This window comes from Pavona decussata, unplaced genomic scaffold (assembly GCF_977016875.1).
Source record: "Pavona decussata unplaced genomic scaffold, jaPavDecu1.1 SCAFFOLD_156, whole genome shotgun sequence".
Lineage (NCBI taxonomy): Eukaryota > Metazoa > Cnidaria > Anthozoa > Scleractinia > Agariciidae > Pavona > Pavona decussata.
The window spans coordinates 5,969,030-5,992,922 of record NW_028145568.1 but is presented as its reverse complement, the minus strand read 5'-3'; the positions used below and the strand labels follow the sequence as shown (position 1 = coordinate 5,992,922).

Here is a 23,893-nt window from a genome sequence, read left to right as displayed (position 1 = left end):
ACAACACTAGTAACATAAAACTACACCAAAACCTTTTGTGACTTGCTCGCACTTGTTTTCTCAAGCTTGACACCATTTATACGTGTTTGCGTCGAGTTGTGTGGTTAATTTTATTTTTTTGTTAGGATTTTTTTGGAGATCGACCGACTTTCGATTAAAAATTCGCTCTAAAGAAAGCTAAAACTTGAAGGTCGTTATGCCCATCAACATCATCAACAGTCTGTAATGTGAACACTTTGATCCATTTTGTCTTTGTACGCGAAACAACTGGGAATGTCTTCGTTTTCTTTTAAAATGCATGATGGCTTCCAAACAGGTGATTCTTTCTTGGGTTTTCTGATGAATCAAAGCGACAGAATTAGTTAAAACATAAAATAAAAGACGAGCAAATGAACTCGGTAAATTACTTTCTCTTTGAATGAGAAACGAAAACATGACACTGATTACAAACTCACAAACATGACATTACAAACACCACATTACAAACTCACAAACCGACATTTTAAACGTGGCAAGGATCCCGTTCTGAAAGTATAAGGCTGTTAGGTACCGAGCTTTCTGTCAACAGATCGATCGGCAATTAAGACAAGAACTAGGTGCTGTTATGCTATATAGATCCATTACATGTCCATTAGCAGAAGCATTACCATTAACATCAATTAAGTATCTTTGCCAAAACTCATGGAATTAGAGTTGAAAAAATACCACACTGTGGAAGTGAGGACTACCTTCCATGGTAATTATCTTTTTCCGTTGGGAACTAAACTTTGTAAAATTTACGCATCGTCTATTAGTAATTTCTCCCTTTTCTAGTCTCTATCAAGGACAGTGGTGAGTCATTGAAGAATGGTAAGCACCCTGTCTTTCGGTTTTACGACCTCTTAAATCCTAATCACTGTATTATTTAAAGGTTTTCTTAAACGGTTTTTCAATTCAAATGGAAAACGCCCTAAGTCACCAACAACTGAATGGTGGAAAAGTGTCTGCACTCGCCGGCTACTGAATTTATCATTTTATATTCAAAGCTTTTTAACCTCCTCTCCAACCTGTGTGCAGTTTTATAGTGCCAACCGTACCTTGTTATCTTTTTGTCTATTCTTTGGCTTGCATATCAATTATTCCTGTTGACATCAGGACACACCAATCTGATAATTGGGATTTGTAGACGATCAGGCCGGCATTTCTGCTAAGCATAAAGGCGCTTCCTACTGGGATGGTGTGGGTAATGTTTAATTTCACTTCAATACTGCTCCCAGAGGGAAACATCTGTCGTATTTGTCTTCCTTATCAAACATTTATACGTTGTGTCTAATACAGAAACTCGGAGTGCAACTAAAAACGTTTACATAAGTTACGTATTTTGAAAAACTTTTGTTTAGTCTCCACGCCTGAAAAGGATGTTCAAATTTTTTTAATGGCTTTCTGTATGCCGAACCTCAAGGCACCACGATTACTATGAAATGGATCTTATTTCTGACTCTATAACAGTTACTTTATGAGACATTACGAATACCAAAAACAAAAACACAAAACATAGAGTGTAATAACTTCTAACTATACATTCACTACATCAGTGACATTCAACCAATAGAAAACATTTAACGTGCTTGTATAGAGAGACAGAAACAAGGTAAAAGTTTCTGAACATGAAAGAGACCGTGGAAAAGTATTTCCACCGTGTTCCAACTGTTCCGGACTCTCAGAGTGTTTTACAAGTCTCATGAAACACTAGCAAAGCGTTTCCTATTAATATTTTAAATAAGGCATGGAAAATTTTTCGTGTTTTTATGTAGCTGTAGAAAAACGTACCTTTCAAATTACTCGTACTGGATTCAACATTTGTGAAAGTCACAAGCTTGAATTGAGTTCGCCGCCACCTTTCTCAAGTATGATATTCAAGGCGGTCAGTATTACATGACAGGAGGTCTTGGTAGATCACTGGGAACTGGTAACCGACATCTCAGTCATTTGTTAGGGACTAAAAGTGGTGGATCTCTATTGCCTTGTAATGCTCTCCTCAGTGTACTGTCCTCTCTTGTGATTTTACATGTCTACTGAGAGTTCAGTGTTATTCAAGTCTTTGCCAACCGATGTCATGTCCTCCTGGCGTTGCCACGTTTGTTCGACTCTGATCCCAGCAGTCCTATCAACAGTGATTACAATGGATTTTATAAATTACATGATACCTATATTTGGGGTGGGGATTTCGGACGTTACTTTGATACTTTGATAGATATGTAGTTACGACCTAGGAAGTAGTAAGAAGTAAGTCAGCCTGCGTAGGTGCCTAGGGCACACGGAATGCTCTAATCGTAGGTAGATTGTTTACGTTGGTAGAAACAACTGCTTCAAGAGGAAGCATATTCCATGCTCTAATACTTCTTGGAAAAAAAAAAAGAATAACTATCGGCTCGTTCATTTGAAGTGGAGAAGTCAGCCTGCGTTGGTGCCTATAGGGCACTCGGAAGGCTCTGATTGTAGACAGTTTGTTTGATTTAAAGTGGTTTACATTGGTAGAAGCAACTGCTTCAAGAGGAAGCAAGTTCCATGCCCTAAAACGTCTTGGCAAAAAAAGAATAACTGTTGGCTAGTTCATTTGCTTGAGACTGCTGATAAGAGAGATTATGGCACCGTAGAGATTTAATACTGCTCGGTCTAACAAGAGACAAGAGGCGCCTTTCCTTTAACGTGACCTTTGTTTTTATAAGCCTTGATAGTAGCTTAAGAACAGTAAGGTCCCCAACAAGGAGTTTCGCTACAGTGAAAACCAAGATAGTCACATTTTTGGACTTATGATAGCGTCTCCTAGCTAGCAGTATAGGTGAACTGGAATGTTTTCCTCTTCTTTCTTGTTCGTGAGGTGTCATTTAAAAACATTGAACTCCCTTTGCCTTTTCAAGGCCCGTTTGCTTTCTCTTGCCACTCTTGGTGGTCATTCGGCGATACAACAAGCTGGATTCTGGGTGTTGCCTAACAGCTTGGGGGTAACGTTTTGACTCTTCTTTTGAACATGTCTCACGTGACAGTGACCAATAGTGATGGCGTGACAAATGCCATGACATCCACTCCGAGATGATGGTAACGAAAACGTATGACCCAAATTTTGGATCTTGAGAGTTAAGCTGTTCAGTAGACCTGCAGGTTTCAAAAGCTCTATTTTCACTGGACCCTAATAACCTGCAGCTGCATTGTTTTTTAGGGCTGGGAGCATTGTTCTGTTGTTCATTCTTTTGTCCTCTCGACCAACCATGTAAGACGTTGTAAACGGTGCATGTCGCCCAGAGCTGTTTTGTAAAATGGTAGTAATGGGTGCTGTGACTGAAACAATATTTTTTGTCAATACGTAACAAAGTGACCTTTTACAAATAATAAATGGCAATCCACGCTGTTTCGTTTCCATTTCTATCAGTGAATAATTCATTATCGACAAACGAATTCGTACTGTTTGACCGACAAAGGTTATGCTGTTGAAAAACTTTCAGTTTGATTCACATCACAAATGTGTCCGCCTCCAAACTGCGAATTCTGTTCCTGACCACCTTCACGTTATGTGGTTGAAAATTATGTGATTCTTAAGTTAATGACCATTCCAGAAAGAGAAAGACAGAAGGCAGGACTTTCCTGTGGAAATCTTTATATTTTAATATTCTACAAACGGACATAGCCTGTGCCAGGTTTTGCAGTTTTGAGAAATTGCCTGGACTAAGAGAGCTATTTTTTTTTTAACTTAAATAGCAACGGTGTCCAGTAGTAGAGATTTGATAGCATTGAAAAGAAGTTCAGAAATCTAGGAGACTTATACGAAACCTCTTCACTGCTGAAGGCAAACAGGAACAATCTTCTAAAGATGTATTACTAGTATAATTATAATGTTCTAATTGTGAAGCGTTGAAGCTTTCCATTAGAAACACTGAATCATTTGTGTACATTTTACGGCAAGGAGATCGTATCTGAAAAATCCGCTTTAAAAGATGGCCAAGTTTATCAGCTTCGTATTCTAAACAGACAGACAGACAGACAGACAGACAGATAGATAGATAGATAGATAGATAGATAGATAGATAGATAGATAGATAGATAGATAGATAGATAGATAGATAGATAGTGCTAAAAACACAAAAAAGAAATGGGACATTAATATGTAAAATGTATCGGTGGACGTTTTTAATATTCTGTGCGCAGAATCCTTCACAGCTGTTTTCTTGATTTTTTACTGATGCAGCTATTTTTTACATGACGTACGCGCGTTCTTAGCTTCTACGACCACGAAATGTCTCAATGCGCCGTTTGCCATACCTTAAGTGAAATTCACCTAAATGTTTTTCAAGAATACGTAATGTTTTTAATTCATTTTACAGTCAACGATAACGGTAATGTTGCTCAAACGTAGAAGCCAATTTAAAATTCAGTTGAGAGCTAACATCAGACGTCGGCATTAATGAAACATCCAGTACAGCAATCGTATCTCTCCATTCATAATCATTCATCCTCTCAACCTACTCAACCCAACCATGAATAAATGTGAGCAGAACTGACTATAACATTGGGAACTGTACCTCTTACTATTTTGAACAGAAATCTTGGTCCTTTCACTCTCAACCTACAGTACGTTGTTGGGTGGCACTCATATCCCCTGGTCAAGTTCACTCCAAGAACATTATGTTTAGTGAAACCGGCTGGTTACGATATTTTTTATCTCAATTATAAATCATCGTAAATCGTATTAGCATTCTCATTTGATATTGGTATTCTCTTTACATAAGCAACAAAACTGTTTTTGTACTGAAATAAGTTGGACGTATTGTTCAATTAACCCTGTCTGTACCACAGCCAATCCTCAGTTGCTTTGCCAGTATAATGGGATCATATCATATCGTTTAGTTAACGAAACCTCTTCACAGTACGTTTCTGTGCTGCCGTTTCTATCTCTGTACTTTACGAAATGAAATTTGGTTTTATCCTTGTTTTTTTAGTTTGGGCTTTTTTCAAAGTGCAAGGGCGGTAATCAAGTAAAGGAAGTTAATCAGCACGAGTAAAGTAACACTGTCTTGCTTCAGTACTCAGGCGGTGACTTTTACTTAGGGAACATGATTACATGTGAGTGAATCAAGTTATTTTGTTCAAGTTCGGTCTTTAGAAAATAGACTTTATTTAGGTTGGTTGTTACGAGCATTATGACTGATAATAACACAAAACATTACTGGGGGTCAAACCTGTCATCTTCTGTAGCAGAGTGAGTAGAACTACAAATGGGCATATGGCCAGAGGGCTTGACGTGAATACGCGTCAAGATTACTTGGAACGCTTGGCTAAACATCAGAATACTCCTGTGTGGGTGAACGGTTCCGCCCCTGCTCTCAATTTAATGCAAACAGTTTTAGGTGTTCCGACTCATTGTTGTCAACACTGGAGGAAGCAGGGAGAAAACTGTTCCAGCAAACGTGACTATAATGATAGGCCGTGCCAATGCAGGCTATCTGCTAGGTTCCCACGTTACAAATATCCAACATTCTCGGTTAGAATTAGTCATGTGGAAAGCGTCCAGTATGGTGGGTGATCTACGCTGATATTGTGAAAGAAGCTAAACTATTGGCTCGGTTGAGTAGTGGGTGAGGTTTGGTCAGTATTTTAAGAACATGTCGGATATGGACTTCTTGCATCATGATTTCTATCCAAGGAATAAGACAGTTTACAAACTTAGGTTAATTAAAACTTTCTCCTCGGTTTCTCTTGACTGAATAACAAAGCATGTTCATTTATCTGTCCACGGAAGCTTCATTAAAGTATGCGAATGGTCATCTTCAAGATAAGCTTTTTACAAACATTTTGAAGACCGCACCAGGAATAACAATTGGTTATTAAAAATATACGGATGTAATATCCAGCAGTATTATTACAGATGTCATTCAAGTATTGCACAAATATTCTGATGCCAGTGAACATGTTAATTGAGAAAATAAACTTGGCAGTTGAACGGAAAGTTGATGACAATTTGATGTCTGGTTGGCATTGAGGTTTTCATTGCCAATGTCATATATTTTTAAAACGCTTTTTGTTATTATTAAAAGCAGAACTTTCCATAACACTGTCTTTCGTCAGGGCGTATAGAAAACCTTCACTAAGAGAAACCATCAGAGAATAAGCAATAAGCGAGAAAAGGACTTAGTTACCCGAATAAATTCATGAGAATTTCGCAGAAAAGATTTGAAAATGGTCATAGAATGACAAAACGAAGACCACGAGGAGTTTTGGACATTTTAAACAAAGTTTCGAGCTTTGATCGTTACCAGTGTATAAAGCCTAAAATAAATGGGACTACAAGATAACGATAGTTTGTCTTACTAGTGTAGACGCGCATAATATTCATTGATAGAATAAATAATTTCTATTTTAATTTCTTATATTTTACCCTCTCCGAAAGATCTTAGTGGAATAACAATATAGAAATGCTACACATGACTCGTGCCCTTTTATCTTTGTAAACATAACGGTGTTTAAATCTCATTGAACTAGCTTTAAAATGATCGTAAACCTTCTCGTATACAATACTTCAACCTGTTGTTCACCATGTGCCACAGTGAGAAATATCAACGTTTAAGGTTTTCTATTGTTTAGAGTTCCCAGCGAGGAGGATTGAAAAACCTGTGAGAACCGCTTGGAATTACTGTTCACTGAACGCAGTGTTAGTGTCTCTTTATAACATAGAATTCAAATGTGTATATAATATATAAAGTAAATGCTTATATTGCGAGTAAATAAAACATTGCAGACCGAGCGTTTATCAGGAGACTCATTAAAGGTCAGAGGCTATAGCTGCCCTGGTGGCCTTGTCAGTACAGTGCTATACTCTTAGATTGACTATTCAAGGAAGGAAAATTGTTTAAAATGAAGTGTGTAGCGAGTTTATCGTCATTCCGAAAAGAAAGCTAAGAAAAATCCCCCCCCCCTCCTCCTCGTGAAGATTTCATTCAATGAAAGAAAACACGTGAGGCTTCGAATTGCAGTGCTATGAAAATATTTTTTTAAATTACTGCAATGCATATAGGAAAGAGGAACTATAGGCAGCAAGAATAACTTTTAATGTCAGTAAATAAAGCAAAGGGCGCGCTTATGGCCTTATTGTAAGAAAAATTTCCTATCTTTTGAAGATGTCAAACGAAAGCACGTGAGGTTGTCTCGCTCGCAGGTGGTTCCATGTTTCGCTATTTGGTAGCCAATTATTTTATACAACAGGTATTACTCAAACCAACAACACTTTTTTATTGAGGTTTGCTAAATTTACAGGGCAATTTCTAAAGGATTTAACAATCCTTTGACTTAAGGGAAACATTATCCTGTATATTTCTTCTTAAAAATTGGGAAAAATCCCAAATGGCTTTACAGTCTGGGCGAAGCTTTGCATAAACAATGACACACTCTGAATGAGCCAGACAATTTTGTTAGATGTTCACTCGGTTTTGTATTGTATTGATCAAGAGTTTCGAAAAGGTGTATTGTGCCCCTAAAACATCTATCTGAAAGATTTCTCGGGTTATTTTTCACTCTTTGTTTTGAACGTTCTTCTCTTGTATTTGCGTAACATTTCTTGAGGCAGTTCTATATGATGTTATATAACACAAATTTTCTAACACAAAAGACTTGAACTTGGCAGGTGGTTGTTAAGGTTTTCTTCTTCTCTCTTCAAATTACCGCGAGTTTATGTCTTTTACTCAAATAGAGATTTTAGCATATTTTCGTCCTAAAAGGACGAAATTTTTCTGCAGGGTTTTTAATGTTATTTTCTTAAAGAAAAAGGATCAAAGCCGGTCTGTCTAAGTTATCACACACGTTCCTTACTACTAAACAGGGACGCAGGAAAGAATAAGTTCGACATTTCAGGCATCGAGGGAATAAAAATACAACTTGTATTCAACTGGTACAGGCCAAGTTCACCAAGATGGTCGTGATAGTGGTTTTATTTACTTGTACACTATACGAGTCATCTTGATTAAATATGTCCCAAGTAGAATTCTGATGAATAAGCTTGTTAACCATACCAGAAATTAAAACTAAAAAAAGAAAGAAAAACGGAAAATTATACACTTCATTACCATTTCATTTCAAAGTCTTCTGCAATCACTTCATTATCAGACAGAATTTGCTTTCAGCTTAAGAATTGACGTGCGGAGAATAGATAATTTAAAATATACAAGAATTCATTCGATTTCATTTCACACTCTGACAGGAATAAAACGCCAAATAATGGCTGAATCTTTGCTTGTTGCTTTAAAATTTTCCCTTGGTGGTCAAGTTTGTAGTTTACAGTGCAAAACAACTTATTACTACAAAGTCGAATCAATTCGAAAGCTTTACCTTAAAAGAGGACTTCATTATGCTCTCTTCGGTGGATAGAACTGTCCGTATCATGTTTTCGACGCTTAATTTATGTACGGAATATTACACATTTATCACAACGAAGCAGAAGTTCATATATTGCCAATTAAGAAGCGTTAGTCTGACACTTTGAATTTGAAATCGTCAGAAGAATTGGCTGAACGAACCGCGATGGTCGCCATTTTGGAGAAACCTGTCTTTACTCATGAGAATCTCAAGTGATAAACTTTCGTGCTTTGTTCTGTCATTTTGTGGCTTACCCTCGAACATCAATAAATAAAAGCTTGGACCACTTTAAAATTTCATAATTCTGATCTTTAGTTGTTTAAACTTTACTAGCTTTCAAGCATTAGACTTTCAATAAACCCATGAAGAGACTGAATAGCTAATAAATTGGGAAGCGCCGCTACAACAGCACTGGCACCTACTCAGGAAAACACACACCTCATCACCTCATGCAGAAAAACATTGAAATACACTGAAATTTGTTAAACCTCCCCATGTTCCGTTTATTTGTTATTTCAAAGGAAGTCACACTCTTCATTCTATGGCTATTTTACAAGAAATATTAAGCTTAAATATTTTGTAGCTGGTGCAGTCACAGTACCAGCAGGTCTTGCCAAAGAACGTTTCTAGTTTACAGGAAACAAATGCCATATAAGCTCGTATTCCTTGCTGTTACATATTCCTTACGTGATTTAACAACTAAATAATAAACGCCTATAGCTGTGCTATTATATTAGGGGCAATGACAGAAGAAATTGATAAACACTGATGCAGTTTGAAATCTTCTTACCTGTGTTATTTGAACGGCAGAACGCCATCTTGTTCCCGCCACAGTGGCCGACATACATTCATTCAGCAATTATTCAACTACAGTCAAAGTCGTATTCTTACATAATTAAAATTTTTTAGCTTTCAAATGTTGACATGAAATATTTAAGTTCGCGGCTAATTTTATCTGTTGTTAGCGTTGCTACAAATTTCTTATCTTCGTGTTTTTACGGTTGCTTTACTCGTGAAAGGCACGGTAACCACTCTGGGGTCGAAGAGGAAGGCACGAAAACGCAGTTACGAAATTTTTACTTTTATTATTCGCATTTTAACTTCGCATTATTTGGCAACGCTTCAGAACTTTAAAATGCTCCCAGTTAGTACTATTTCAGCACGTGAAAATTGAATTCGTTTCACTTGTAAATTCAGCTTGAAGGCCAAGGATAAGCTCAAAATGGCCGTGCTGTAGTGTGACACATGATTCACTGAAGTTTTAAACGAGGGAGATCTGCCTTCAGTTTGTCGAAACTATGTCAGAAAGTGAGGGATGAAGTGCGTGTGGCTAAGTTAAATGGTATTTGGTAAACTTTTCTGAAACTTCATGGGATATTTTAAATCTAGAGACTAAAAAGAGAACCTGTTTTATGCAATATGAAAACTATTATTTACTTTGTTTATATTCTTCATTACCTCCTGGGTTGCGTAATTTTGAATTCCGTTTGTTTGGAGAAAATCAATTGAAAAGAATTTTCTATTACAGTCCATGGTAATAGGAAGTATCGCTAGGTTCTTCTTTTATTCTGATACCCCAAGTTTTTCATATCCTCAGTGAAATTAATTGAACGTAGTTGAGTACTACAATTCCATAAAAATCAATTCAGGGAAATGTGAAAAGCGGCTACATATTTGCGTTAAGATTATTCAACACAACTCGCGTTTTCGATACTTTTCGATATGGTGGTTTAACTGAACGAGTTTCGTTCGATTCTGATTCTCAAGCGGACAATAATTCAATCATTCACAGTTTGTGAAGAATTCTATCTTTCTATCTCTCTCCTAGCGAGTGGTTATAATTCTCCATTTGACAGGTGTTGTACGTTCCACTTATGTGGTTCTTTTTTTACAGCTGACTTGTGTGTTTTCCAAAACAAGCTTATTTTCGGTTCGGGCGGTGCTTTTCGTGGCCTGGATAAACGAGGGAGTGCATGATTATGAAATTTTATACGATTTTCTGAGTAATAAAACTCACGACGTTCTCGTGATTTTTTATTTCTTGCTCAAGTAATCCCCCAGGGCATTCATTTCATTCTTCTTCCACACTTGTTATCAGAGCCAACTAGTTTGTTGTTTGATGTTTTAAAATACGTCAGACAAGGCACGGAATAGCTGTAATAGAGAGGAATCAGTCGTTTTCGACTAAACTTCTCTGTGAGCTCCACAAGTACAATGCGGAGAAAAATATAATTAATTTTCCTACCATAACCAATTTGTGTTAAGATGAGTGCCTAAATGTAAGTAGCTTGGGTTACGCGCAGCCATTATGGCTCCCAGCTAAAGTATACAATATCTCTCGGCGAAAAAACTGTTTTTTAAAATTTGTATTTTGATGAGAACAGCCGCGTTTTTTAATGTTGTTTAAGGTAAATGAATTCTCCGTTTTGCAGTTTAATCCTAAGGAAATGGATAGTTTTCATTCGTTACTCTTGGTACATGATTCCGCTTATTTTCCATATCGTTATTTCGAAATATCTTGTTCATTGGAGCGATAATTCATAAAGGAACGCACTTCATTGTTACTCACCACATCATTTGAAATTTTGTTTTTATTTCTTCAAGCAGCTTTAATTTGCTGGCCTCCGTCGAAAGCTATATTTCAACTGTTCAAAATTTGCCGCTTTTTCGACAGTTTTAAAACATTAATTTTGTTTTTAATGGCAATCCTTTCTCATATATCTTGTTAGACTTAAATTGAGGGCCTGTTAAAAAAATACCGGGGCAGTTTCTGAATGGTCGATAGATTTCCGTTCAAGATATAAACACACGCAAGAATAGCCAGCCTTGTTTATTCAGTTTACGGAAAAGAGTTTTATTGGGAGAGTTCTAATTAAGTCTTTCCAACGAGGAGTATTATTTGGAGACGTTGGTTGTATGTAATTCAACAACAGCTGCATAGAAGTTCGTCTTTGTGTTATGAGATGATCTCGTGTCGTGCTTTGTTAGCAAGGAAATTGTTTCGCTTTGCGAGAAAGACGCTTCCGTGGAAACTATCCAAGAATTAAACGTTCGGAAATTTTCCATTCCCTGAGGGTTGGGCTTTGTTTTAAGCTTGGATCGAAGCAGATATGCCTCCAAAGTAATTGGTTTTTGAGGGTTAAAACTTTGGTAGTATCATTTATAAACAAGCACGTGCTACAACGCTCTTGAGGCGAAGACAGAAAACAACGTGCTAGAAAGTGTTGTAAACTGCCAGCCTTGCGGTAAATTTGACAACTTGAAAGCGCGATAGAAACGGGCCTATAACAACAAGACGTCCATTTAAGATTCAAAAGGAGTTTCTTGTCGCCTTAGGTGTTACAGAAAACGAAGGGTTTTGTGTAAATGTCATCGAGTTCGTTCTAAATGAATCAGCTCTGGTTTTGTTTGTGAATAGCTACACATTTACATTTCCAAGAAAGAATGGCGCTAGAATCGATTCGAACCAGATTACATAAACTGTGGTGAAGACTTCTAAATACAACTTACTCTGTGAAATTATCATTTAAGTACGTATGGGAAATCTCAAAATGAAAAATCGTAGCGGGAGATTGCAAGTTCTCATCAACGCACCTGCCGTAAATGAAATAATTACTTTCAAACCAACAATCTCCCTTCCACATCAAGGGAGTACATTCTCACTTACTCATTTGAGCGATTCCCCTTTTTTTTATGAACGCTAATAAAAATCGAGGAAAAATATTTCACGAGGAAATAAAGGAAGATCGCAGTTCACATTCTCTCATTACAACCACGTCAGTTTCGGTTCTTTGATGCTACGTAATGGCTAGGCGCTGGTGTTTGAGTAATACGGGTTTTGCACAAGATGCGGCCTCGAATTCCCAAAATTACTTTTCTTTTAATTTGCTTTTTTCACTTTGCGGGTTTCTGATATCATCCTTCGAAAGAAATAACTCAAGACTGTCGCTCAAAAACGGAATAAATCGTGGTTTTCAAGAACTAAAGCGTTTAATTTTTCTTTCGATAGCTTGTGTTTAAAGGCGCCATTAGACCACCAAACAACCGGTAAGACGGGACAAAAAGCCAGTGTTAATCAAGCAAGTTTCGCCACAATGTACCACGCAACCAAGTTATGGATACGGGTGGTCTCATACCGGCGAGCGGAGCAAAGCAAAACAAATTAAAACGCTTTCTTGCCTTTCTTCCTCGAACTTGAGTTTATTAAAACTTCTCGTCTATTTAAGCACAATTCATTACAAATCTGGAAATTGAGAAAACTGGTTTTCATTTTGTGCCGCCTTTCAGATAACTTAAACATCGAAGACATTTCCGCAGCACCCGCGAGTTAAAAATGAAATAGATTTTCCGAAAATGACTTAAATTATGGTGCAAGCGGTAAAATTTGTACAGCGTCAATAAATATACATCATAAAGATTAATTCATAAAAGTTTCCTCAACGTATAAAATTTCAAAATATATATTTAAATACATATACTTTCCGGGCCTATGCCATTATTTTTATCTAGCAGTAAAAGTTCTTTACTGAAGTGTTTGTAAGCAATTAAAAGGATCGCTTTCATTGGACTGCACTAGCGAACAAAGCCAAACCCGAACGCTTAATTGATGTCTGTGTGGTGGTTCTATTTGAAGAAAAACCGTTTGAAAGAGATGGACGTTTTCATATTTGTTTTCATCTAATTTAACGATTTTCTGTCGTTCCTCCGATTCTGTGCTAAACTAATAACGTCTTAACGGCTTTTCCTCACAAAGAACCTCCAAATTTACATAAATTGCAAGTAATACATTCAACTTTCATAGATGGGGAAATTGATTTTGCCAAAATGAAACAGGTGTAAGACCAAATAATTTCGGGCCTTATTAACATCAAACCTCGGGTCTTAAAATCGAAACTCTGATCGTTACTTCGATGAAATTGTGGCAAAATGAACGACGAATAATTGTACTCCTAGCGGAAGTGATTTGTGCTTCGGAATTTTTCCCTTCGTTGTTAAGCTAATAGGGTATACACACTGAATATTATTTACCTGCGGGCTCTTAAGCTGTTCGCGACAATTTCTCGAAGATAACGAAACATCCTCCGTTGCAGTTCGCAAGGGCATCGCGATTTTTACTCAATTTCGAATACGTCCGCTCATTAGGCAGCCGCATACTATTGCATTTAAGACTTCTGTGAGTTAATAGTAACAGCAATAAAAATCAGGACTTCCTTCATTCACTGACTCAAAAATGTTCAGTCTATATTGTAAATAAATTCACCATGTGTAATTTACTCCAATCTGCCGTTGACGCGCCTCGGTATGCATCCATCCACGCGTACATCGGTCTATCCATGGAGTCATTTCGCCGGGATTTCCGGCAAGAAATTCAATATAGTTTATCCAATTTATTTCCATCTTCAGTGGACGGAGAATTTCATTCTTTTCTTCTTTTGCCGTTGGTTACAGAACCACACGCGCACGACATTTTTTGACAGGTCCAGTTTTTCAGCGATTGACGCAATCTTGTCGCTTGAAGGTCTCGGGTTCATCGCGAAGTAGGCCTCCAGAGAACGCTTCTCGGCGGCACCAATCGATGTTCGCTTCCTCTTTTTATCCGAATTAGGAAGGAATTGGCTCGTTGTATTCTTACATTTGTACGCTTTCTCAGCCTCTTCTAGCCACGCCGTCAACACGGGTTTTAACGCCATCATGTTATTGTGGCTCAGCGTAAGCGACTCAAACCTACAAATCGTGGACTGGCTCAACGAGCCTACGCCGGGGATTTTCAAATGTGCTAACGCAGCTCCCACGTCTGCCTGAGTAACGCCGAGCTTGATTCGTCTTTGTTTGAAGCGTTCTGCAAACCATTCTAGCTCTCGCGGATTCATAACATCGTCGCTACTAGCCGCCACGCTAATCGCAGTGTGGATAGCTGAGTGTAAAGAGTGGACAGGCGTGGCGGTCACCGGCGATGGAGTTTCGAACGGTTTATCAAATGCTGACTCGCTAACCGTTGGCTGGAGTGAGGCCGAGATCTGATCCAGAATGTCATGGGCATCGTACGTGCTTGTGTCATGCCCGTGCGCAGAGTGGTAACTGTGCAGACTTGTGAAACCTGAAGGCTTGTTTGGCTTCGTCGAGAGATATTTCGGCATCGGCTCGAGCTGCGACGCGGAGAGTAAGTGAGAGTCGTCGAAGCCATCAAACACACTTGGAGGAATCTACAAGAGCAGGAAGAGGGAAACGGTGTTTGAGCACCCGAGTGTAATATTGACTAACGGAAATGAATTCGATCAAGTTGTATTTATTTTATTTATCACATACCAGGTTGTTAGATCTTGACGGGAAAGACAGCTATAAAAGGAAAGAAAAAATTAGTTGCCTTAAAATTATCAAGAAATTGGAAAGTTTTCGAATGCAAAAACGCGAGCGAGCGAGCGCCAGTACTCGAGACCGAGCGGCGGACGCGCGAACGCAAACATCACAAAGCATCAAATAAAAATTTCAGAATAAATACCGAGTGAGTAGATCCACGAATCGAGGGTATCCAGCTTGGCTCATTCATCTGACCTCCAGAAAGCGAAGAATTTGAGTAAGAAATACCATTAGAATGCGAAATAGGTACTCGAGATGAAAGAGGAGGACTAAGGGTCTTATTCAGTAAACTGTCGCGATTCATCTCGGAGACGTTCACTGCGAACTGAAGCCTACTAGCATGGCGTGAAAATGTTCTTAAATGCAGTGAGAGTGCCCGTAAAGAAAGAGACAATCATTATCATTGTGTTAACAACATTTGCACTTCACATGCACCTGTTTCCAAGCCGATGCGCAAGCGCAGTTTAAAAATTAATTCTACGCGTGCGCACAACGGCAGCTGAACCTGCCCGAGTTGACACGGTCGCGAGTTCCAGCTCTCGGCTGACCCGGTTCGCTGGGAAAAAATAACTCATTCATGAAACATCTGCGGGAGAAAATTGATAAAAAAAATTTCGGCAATCACCAGTTACGGGTATCTTTTCATTGTCCAACTGATTAGCACCGGTGAAAGTTACTAGTGGAATTTTGAGGTAAATCTCTTTTAATGTATTTTGGCGGCGTTTTTCTGCGCTCGGAAATTTTGGAGTGATTTTTCCAAGCGGTATCCATGCGTGAAGTTGTGCGTTGAAGTGTAACATTTTTGTTACCAACAAATCGGCTTGAGACAATTAATCCCTTTATTAAAATTCATTAACGCACTTACAGTCTCCCCTCAATAAAGAGCAGAGCCAATGAGCGCGATTTCTTGCCAATTTCCAATTCAAGTGTAATCGGTTATTGTTTGGCACACGCCACACACGTGTAAGGGGCCGGGCATCACTACAACGCTATTGGCCGCCAAACTAAACCTTTCTGGACGCGTAGAATTAGCTTGATGAATGAACTAAGCTTCACATTAATGAGTTCGGCTGGAAAGGAGATAATTACGACAGTTATCACTTCTCATTGGTTAAGAATTAATATTGGCAAAACAAACTTAGTCGAGCTAATGATGGTAAACTCCACGAAAGTGAATCTAACAGAACACTGAATTGGACGTATTGTTGTCAAGGTCTTAACTACGCTTTTTAGTGAATATGCAATCATTGCTTTTTGTGACTGTTTTTAAAAAGCAAATTCGTTCATTACAATTAGAAAAAAGTTTTCGTTTTTATCTGTCTTCATGGCTGATTACTCGGCGTGAGATACAACTTTCCGGCCCTCATGCAGGGCAAAGATTGGCGCACGGCGGCTGCTTTTATTCACCAAGGAACTTCAAAACATTGCAACTATATAACTAGAAATTGAATATGACAGGTTGTTCTCACTCCGCCCTTCGCTTAATAGCCTCACTCGCTAAAACGAAAAATATTCATAATCACAAATACTGAACTTGCCAACGTAAAGTAAAATATTTTGGCCGGCCAAAATACTTTTTCGTCACGATCGAAGCATTTCCGTGATTCACGTGATTTAGTTATATTTTCATTTTTCAAAGGAAATTCTTTTAGCGTCGAAAAGTTTCAATCGCTCGTGATTATCCGGGGATTGATTACAAATGTTTTTAATTTTTTGGACGCAATTTGGATATCTTTGGATTATAGACGATTTTTCACAAAAACAGAAAATATAACTCGGAAACTCTTTCATTACAAAGGGCACGCATTTTGTTTTAAGCAAGAAACGAAAATTTCTACACTATTTCTATACCATTAATGACAGACTTTCCTTCTCCAAAAGCTTATCTGACGCAAATTACACATACAATGGAAATCGTTGTGATTCTAATACCCATATTGGTCTGATATAATGAATACGATAACAAATGAAGCCATGTTTACCAGATGTCAATCCCAGCTGCCCTTTGTTCTAAAAATACTGGATTTTTCGTTTTATAGACAAACTAAATCGCGAATCTTTTAATTTCTTCTTTGCTCTCGAACGCCTCTGTGAACTATATCGAGTAAGCCCGGTTTTCGATGATTTCTATATCGTTGTTAAAGTAATCTCCTAACGGGAAAATGATTGCCAATGCAAATTTCCAATTTTCTCAACACTCTGTTGATAAAATGCTAATTGCTTACATTTAAATTTATTTCGAGATCTAAGCGGCGAAACGCGAACCCAAACAGGAGCCAAAAACGTATTCAATACTATAAGAGAAAATTGAACAATCTAGGATACACACCTAGCCCCACTCAGTTATCAAGTCCACGATCCAAAGCCGGTTCCTTTGATGTAAGGGGTTTGACTCACTGGCTTGATTTTCCGCCATTTTATCAAATTTGCCGTACACAACGACCAAAAATTGCCTCCACGTTTTCGAATCGATGTTTCCTCTTTCACGCGTTCTGTGAAAACACTTACGCCAACAGAGCAAACGCGTCTCCTAGTAAAAATTAATGTTTTCTACTTTTATTATGTAAAACTCTATCAAGTATTCCATTAAAAATAGACGGTCTTGCCAGTGTGTACATGACCGTACATAACTGAACAGTTTTCGAGGTGCAGTGATATTCATGTATGCATACCAGCGCTATCAAGGTTAACAAATCTTTACAGCGCTTCCACGGAAACAGGAACGAACAAATATGTTGAAATAACGAAAGAGCTTAGGGCGAAACGCTCGCTAGATCAACGCGATGAAGGTGTTTCAAGACGCATTTTCCACGAAGCCATTTACAAAACCGCAAAAAGATACGCTCAGAGGAAAACAAAAAAAACATCAACGATGAAAGGTACGAAATATAAAATATTATCATTTTTAAAATAAAGAAAAAGTGGCAAGAGTATCCAAACTAGAACCAGGGAAAATCTGTTTTCAACATTTTTAAATGCGAGGGATCTAATTATCATTTCTTGCATGAAACAGAATGAGGCTTTCACCTTATCGCGGCGTTTTCCGCCTATTTCGGTGTCCCCTGTGGTTCTATAATTTCTTGCAAGAAAGAAAGTTTTTATTTACTGTATGGCCGCAACCAATGAGATAGAATCGTGATTAGCACCGCGATTTAAAAGCTTTCGAATAGAAGGAAGAAAACGAGCTAAAGTAAATCAAACGAAGCACCATTGTCTGAAAAATCTAATTAGATTTGACGATGAAAACAAAACGTGATTCAATCCTTATTTTGCAACCGATTTAGCTTAGAAACCAAGAGTAGGATTCTGGAATTTTCTTTTTTGTGCCTTTAAAACGGTTATTTTCCAAATTAAAGGCCTTCTCGGTGTTGCGAAATCACTTATTTTATTTTCATTTCGAGAAAACAATAATGGAACCCCCAGAAACCAGAATTCTGAGAACGGGTGCTGTTTTGCTCTGCAAGCAACTTCAGCAGGTGTTGTGTTTAACGAGGCGCGGGTACACATGACAAGCTGTAAAATGGAAATGCTTTCTTTTTTTCCTTACAAGATATTTCCACTACATATAGTTTTGAGATAACTTGAAATCGGATCCAGCTTTAATGGATCCCACTAAGTCAATAAGCACACGAATTTGGTCATTTCCGCTTTGTTTTGTGATATTTCACGGTTGTGAGTGCTTTTCCATGCGGTTGACATTGGTTCAGTCATGTTTTATATTGCGTTCATCGTAAATGTCTAAATTCTCCCTCAACCTTGCGATGCCTTGCAGACAAATTATTTCCTTTTTGATAGTTTTCAAAATAAATCGAAAGTGGAAACAAGTAAATTATACATAGTTCTTATCACCAATCTGTTTTTGCTTTAAATAACCTATAAGGAAGCTTCTGGACACAACTACTACGATTGAGTGAATGAGGAAGCTTAAGAATGTTGGATATCGAAATCAGCGCTAAAATCAATAGATTTTCAAAACCCAAGAAATCTTTTCCGAATAAAACTGACAGGAGCAGTTACGTGTTTCTTATCAATTCCAAGGCAACAGTTTATCAGATTATATCAGTGAAATTAAAAACGTCCTCTTATCGTAAGTTTACTCTGAAATGGTCACGTTTGCATTCGATAAGTGGCTAGTAAGAGAGAATATACTTTGTGAAAAACTCATGTTTCTGAGTGTGTTTCTCAACTTTAATTTTCTCGTGTTTTTGTTAGTGCAGCAAGTAGAGTGAGTAAAAGTTAAGTTAAACATATAATCGAATATCAGTGTTTAAAGGCAATGAACAAAATCAGTTTAAAGTAAACCCCAACACGCCAATGGGAAAGGAGACGCCCTTCTACTGACTTGCTTCCTCTTCATCAACTGGGTTGAACGTTTCACAGCATTTAAACCGCAGAACGTTCAGTTTACTTGCACGACAGGACACATTTTAGGATTACCCCTGAGTGATAGTTCCCACAGATCCGCCTGCAGGATTATGTCCTACAAGCAGCCAACCAAACCAAAAGTCAAAAATCGCTGTAGTAGATATTTCTATTTAACCTCAACCCGGTTAAGCTCATAGTGTCTGTGAAAGTGTCAAATATATGCTTTATTCTAATAGCAAGACGTCCTTTTGTTGTATTTGCCATTGGAGATAGAAAACAAAAAAAATAGCAACAGCAATGAGACCATTGCTTAACGGAGTGGTTCAAAGACGATTCAACATTACTAAATTAGTTGCGTTTTTCAACTACGATTACGAGGTATGAGACTATTTACGAGGCCCAAATTCTTTTGAATTGTAATCCGCAAAGCGATGGTAATCCAGACGAAAAGATGATTTAGTTGACAAATCCTCCAAAATAGGTGTGAAACTAATACTGTCGCATTCAGATATTAAATTGCTTTTTAAAAACAAATTTGCATTTAGCTACGGGACTCATACTCTCACGAATTGAAGACAAAAGTTTCACGTATGCGTGGTGGAAAGATTCTGTGAAGCTTTTACGCTAAAATAAACCAACACCGCATACTTGACTCTCAAAAAATGACAAAATGTTTCATCTTTAAAATAACTGCATTGATTCATTTATAAACAAAGAATTATAACGCGGCTATTATAAAACTTGTTGACAGTATATTTTACATAGCTGCAGTTTTTTACTTCACTCAGAGAACTGTTATTCTATTGGTATACAGTTCTGGGTTAAATAAGTTTTCGTTTCTTCTATGACAAACTGCAACGCACGGTATTTTAAGATTGCAAAGTCTTTTCAAATTCTAGCCGGATTGTTTTTCATGAAATCGTGTCAAAGTCTTCAAAATTTATTTTGAGTGGCTGAACCTCAGTGAGTGAAATCATCCATCATAAGTCAGTAGAATTAATGCCCTGGCTCATCAAGACATTTTGACAAACTTTTCTTTTTGATTCAATAGCTGACATACCAAGAGCGAACTGTCTTTGCAATTGCATTTGTATCATTTATTCATCTTCAATTCACTTAACAAAGAAAATGGCGGTACGTTTTGTTGAATCTGTCTACTGAGTGTCCTTTTTGATTTTGTAATTCTATAGACAATACAATTCCTTCACAGTAGGTCACGAAGTGAAACAGAGCAGTTTTGTTTTGAGTCGGTTGCTTGGCATCAAAAGCACATGTATGAAAGATTTAGAGAAACCTTACCATGTGCGAGCTGTTTAAAGACTTTGAAACTCCGACCAGCAACTGGTGACCAGTTTTTGTGTCTTAGCGGCACAGCTTGCGTAATCAACAATTGTGTTAGATTGTTCTCGCTTAGAAATAATAAGAAATTATTTAAATTAGCCTGCGAAATTTTCTTGAATAACCTATTTAGACAATGGCTTTCGCTAATTTTCCAATCAAACGGTAATGATTTAAACAATGCTGACAAAGCAACTTTTCAAAACAGAAACAAGCCAAAAAAAAAAAAAAAAAAACCCTTGTGCAAAATAAGGTAAATACAGACGTAAACTGACAAGCAGAGACAAAGACTGAAAAAGTTGAAAGTCTTGGACATCAGCTCAGGTTCCTTAACGCATTGTCGTAAACATGATACACAAAACACAAATCATAACTAGATCACTGTTTATCACTATAAACAAAAACATGACGAGAAAATCATTAATTTGAATTTTCCTATTGAACTGAGAAAACCGAGTTAGGTGCCATGCTTTATCCTGGTGATGAAATTGGCTACGGATATGCCTAGCATACTCTCCTGTTACTTTCCGTTTATTTAGAGAGTAAGAACACGTTTTAAAGTAGTTCTCGTGTAGATAACTTCAAACGTTGCCTAATCTCAGTTTAATTCACCATGAGACCTGTGATATTAGTAATGCAATTTCATGGTACATAAGTAACTGTGAAAAATTTTCATCAAACTAGTTAGTTTTTCACAAACTAATATATAACAACGTAAAGATTGATTTACGATCTCTTACTTGCTCTCAAAGAATACAGCGAATTTCAATGGAGTGTCGAAGCAATATCATCTTTGCTTTTGCTTTGGAAGCAAGATCTGTGCTCCGTAAGGGGACTGGGTCAAGGGGAAGAGGCGTTACTCTTCCCAGTCCTCATTCTGCTCGCAGATTTTTTTGCGTACGCAATTATCCACCACGGCGCTTGTTGATAGGAGTAGTAAGTAACTCCAAGAGAGGACCTCATCCTCTCTTGGTAACTCGTCTGAGTACAAGTATTTTTAACAGGAAAAACTTTGAAATTTCACTTCTCTGAGTAATTGGTTCCCCAACAAGCCCCTCCAAAGTCCACAGACTTTTCCTAGATTTTGAAATGCACTCTCGTTTTATGTTCAGTAGTACTCTTTAACACACACCAGTTTCCACCCCTCGAATATCCCTGTTTATTAAATTCCCAGCCTCGGATATTGCATTTCTAGCGTTCTGATTGGTTCACTAAATCCCGGTTATCAGCTCATATACCGTAGTTTGACCTAATATGGAAAACGATTGCCCCAGGTGTCGCTAAGCTAAATTTTTTTTCGGCGGGAAGTGAAATGTTCTTCGGAAAAATGTAGGAAAAAAAAAAAAAAAGAAAAGGAAGAAATACCAAACAATGCCATCTCAATCAATATGACAACAATAAAAGCCACAAAGTTCGGTATGACACTATTTAATGGTACGTATCTCTGAAGCTTCCTTTAAAATCAGAAAAACTGCACGATTTTACGATTTAGATCACATAAACTTAACAACAACAACAATAACAACCGGTTACCTTCAAAAATTTCACGATGGCTTGCAAATCCTGGCGGCAAGAGGTTAAAACCGATCGAAGAAATTTCTCAAGAAGAGCTTAATGCCTGCCTTTATGTTTCTACGCATTTACGAGGACTCCAGTTACAAAAGTTCATCTATGAAATCCGTACGAGCGGCGGTCATGATGTTCGTTTCCGTCGCTCGGCACTACTCAGCAAAACATTTGCACAAACGTGCACAGCTCTTACGCTTCTCGATAAGCTTGAAGTTTAAAAACTTGCAATGAATGCTTGTCTCAGTGAGGTTGTACCTCGTACACTTGGACTTGCCTTAAGTGTTGTAAAACGTCTGCGAGAAATTCAGTTCAGCGCAAAAAAAGCCGTCCTTGATCCCTTCCTTCGCTCGGCATCACACAGCAAAACATTTGCTCAAATGTGCACAACTATTACGCTTCTCGATGAGCTGGAACTTCAAAACACTTGAATGCTTGTCTCAGAAAGGTGGTAACTCGTACATTTAAACGTTTCTTGAATTTGAGATGGCCGACTGTATCCGATCTTCTTTGCTTTCGATTTTTCATTCAACTCTGTTTGCAAAGAGTTGCGAGTGTCATGTGATCATTAAGTTTCGCGCGCTTTGGTCGGAAGTTGCCTCAACATCCGGTCGTTTTAATTTGAAAGAAATTTTTACTTAAAATAAAATTCAGTAAACTTAATTCAACAGCAATACCCAAACGCGGAGAATTTAATAAAACAATTATTCCATTCGCGCTCGTAGGATATGAGATTGGTTATAGCCAACTCGGCGCTTCGCGCCTCGTTGGCTATTTACCATCTCATATCCAACGCGCGCTCATGGAATAATTGTTAAAGATCACTTCTAGGCCGATCACGCGCAATTAGCCAATCGGTCAGCCTCCACCAGTTGGGATTTTTAAACGGAGTAATTATTTTCTATTTGTAATGTTACTTTCTGCCATTAACAATTTGTACGATTAGCACTGCCGACTTATTTAATAGTCAGCTTATTTAAGTGAGTGACTTGGAACACTCCAGCGTCTTGCGGAGGGTCAAGATTTTTGCTTTGTATCCCATCCTGAACGCGTCACTAACTGAAAACAGGTTAACATTCACATTTTACCATCTTCTTTGCAATTTAGTAATAGTTCACTGACAATTCAGGAAAATGTGGTTTACTCAACATTAATCTACCTTCCTTTCGCAGGTTGAAGAGAAACAGACCAGTCGCTAAGGCTGAGATGGGGACACTAGTAGCTGGCATAGAATAACACTGTCCAGCGGTCTACGATACCGTATACAGAGGAGCCCGGATTTTACGATCGTGGATCTAACGATATTCCCGATTTAATGATCAACATTCTGTGTCCCGGCAAAAGTTATTTATAAATCGGGAGTTCGTTTACAACGATATCCCGATTTAACGATACGATTTTGCTGTCCCCTTGCCCAGCTTGCCATATCGTAAAATCGAGGTTCCACTGTACGTAACAAGTCAGTGTGCTAAACAAACGCCGTCTAAAGGAAACTAGTCTTTTTAAATAGAATGACATGTTTTTCTTACACAATTCTCTTTTTAAATGAATATGAATGTATGAAACATATATTTGAATTGCGAGTGAACGATTAAATAGTCACAATATGACCAGCTCCCATTGGCTCCCAGTTCAGTTGGTAGAGCACTGCACCGGCATTGCAGAGGTCATGGGTTCAAATCCCGTTCAAGCTTGAATGTTTTTCAGCAACAGCCTAGGTTGCGTAAACAACTGCGAGAATCTCTATTTAATCTTTCACCCGCAGTTCAAATTTATTGTTCATATATTTACATTCATTTATTCATTCTTCACGGGTATATTACGCACTCACAACGTGACCAGCTCCCAGTTGGCTCCCAGTTCAGTTGGTAGAGCACTGCACCGGCAT

At 38.0% G+C, this 23,893-nt stretch overlaps 1 protein-coding gene and 1 long non-coding RNA gene across 4 annotated transcripts; one reads left to right on the top strand and one right to left on the bottom strand.

The window, feature by feature from the left end:
- Positions 1–1,810: 1,810 nt before the first annotated feature.
- On the bottom strand, positions 1,811–17,239 carry LOC146465531 (POU domain, class 4, transcription factor 3-like). 3 transcript variants are annotated; one of them, XM_085128424.1, is made up of 5 exons: positions 17,066–17,239; positions 14,879–14,926; positions 14,686–14,715; positions 9,170–14,582; positions 1,811–2,143 (listed from the first exon to the last, which is right to left on the bottom strand). In XM_085128424.1, the coding sequence occupies exons 2-4, from the start codon at positions 14,924–14,926 to the stop codon at positions 13,779–13,781; spliced, it is 882 nt and encodes a 293-aa protein (XP_084984550.1). In that variant the 5' UTR covers positions 17,066–17,239; the 3' UTR covers positions 1,811–2,143; positions 9,170–13,778. The 3 variants fall into 3 exon arrangements, with proteins under 3 accessions (XP_084984550.1, XP_084984549.1, XP_084984548.1); XM_085128423.1 differs by lacking the exon at positions 17,066–17,239 and having other exon boundaries at positions 8,353–14,582; positions 14,879–17,027; XM_085128422.1 differs by lacking the exon at positions 17,066–17,239 and having other exon boundaries at positions 14,879–17,027.
- A 144-nt stretch (positions 17,240–17,383) lies between these two features.
- LOC146465530 (uncharacterized) lies at positions 17,384–23,615 on the top strand. The gene is made up of 2 exons (XR_014868238.1): positions 17,384–17,615; positions 23,178–23,615. It is a non-coding gene; the product is annotated as an uncharacterized LOC146465530 (long non-coding RNA).
- The last annotated feature ends 278 nt before the right edge of the window (positions 23,616–23,893 follow it).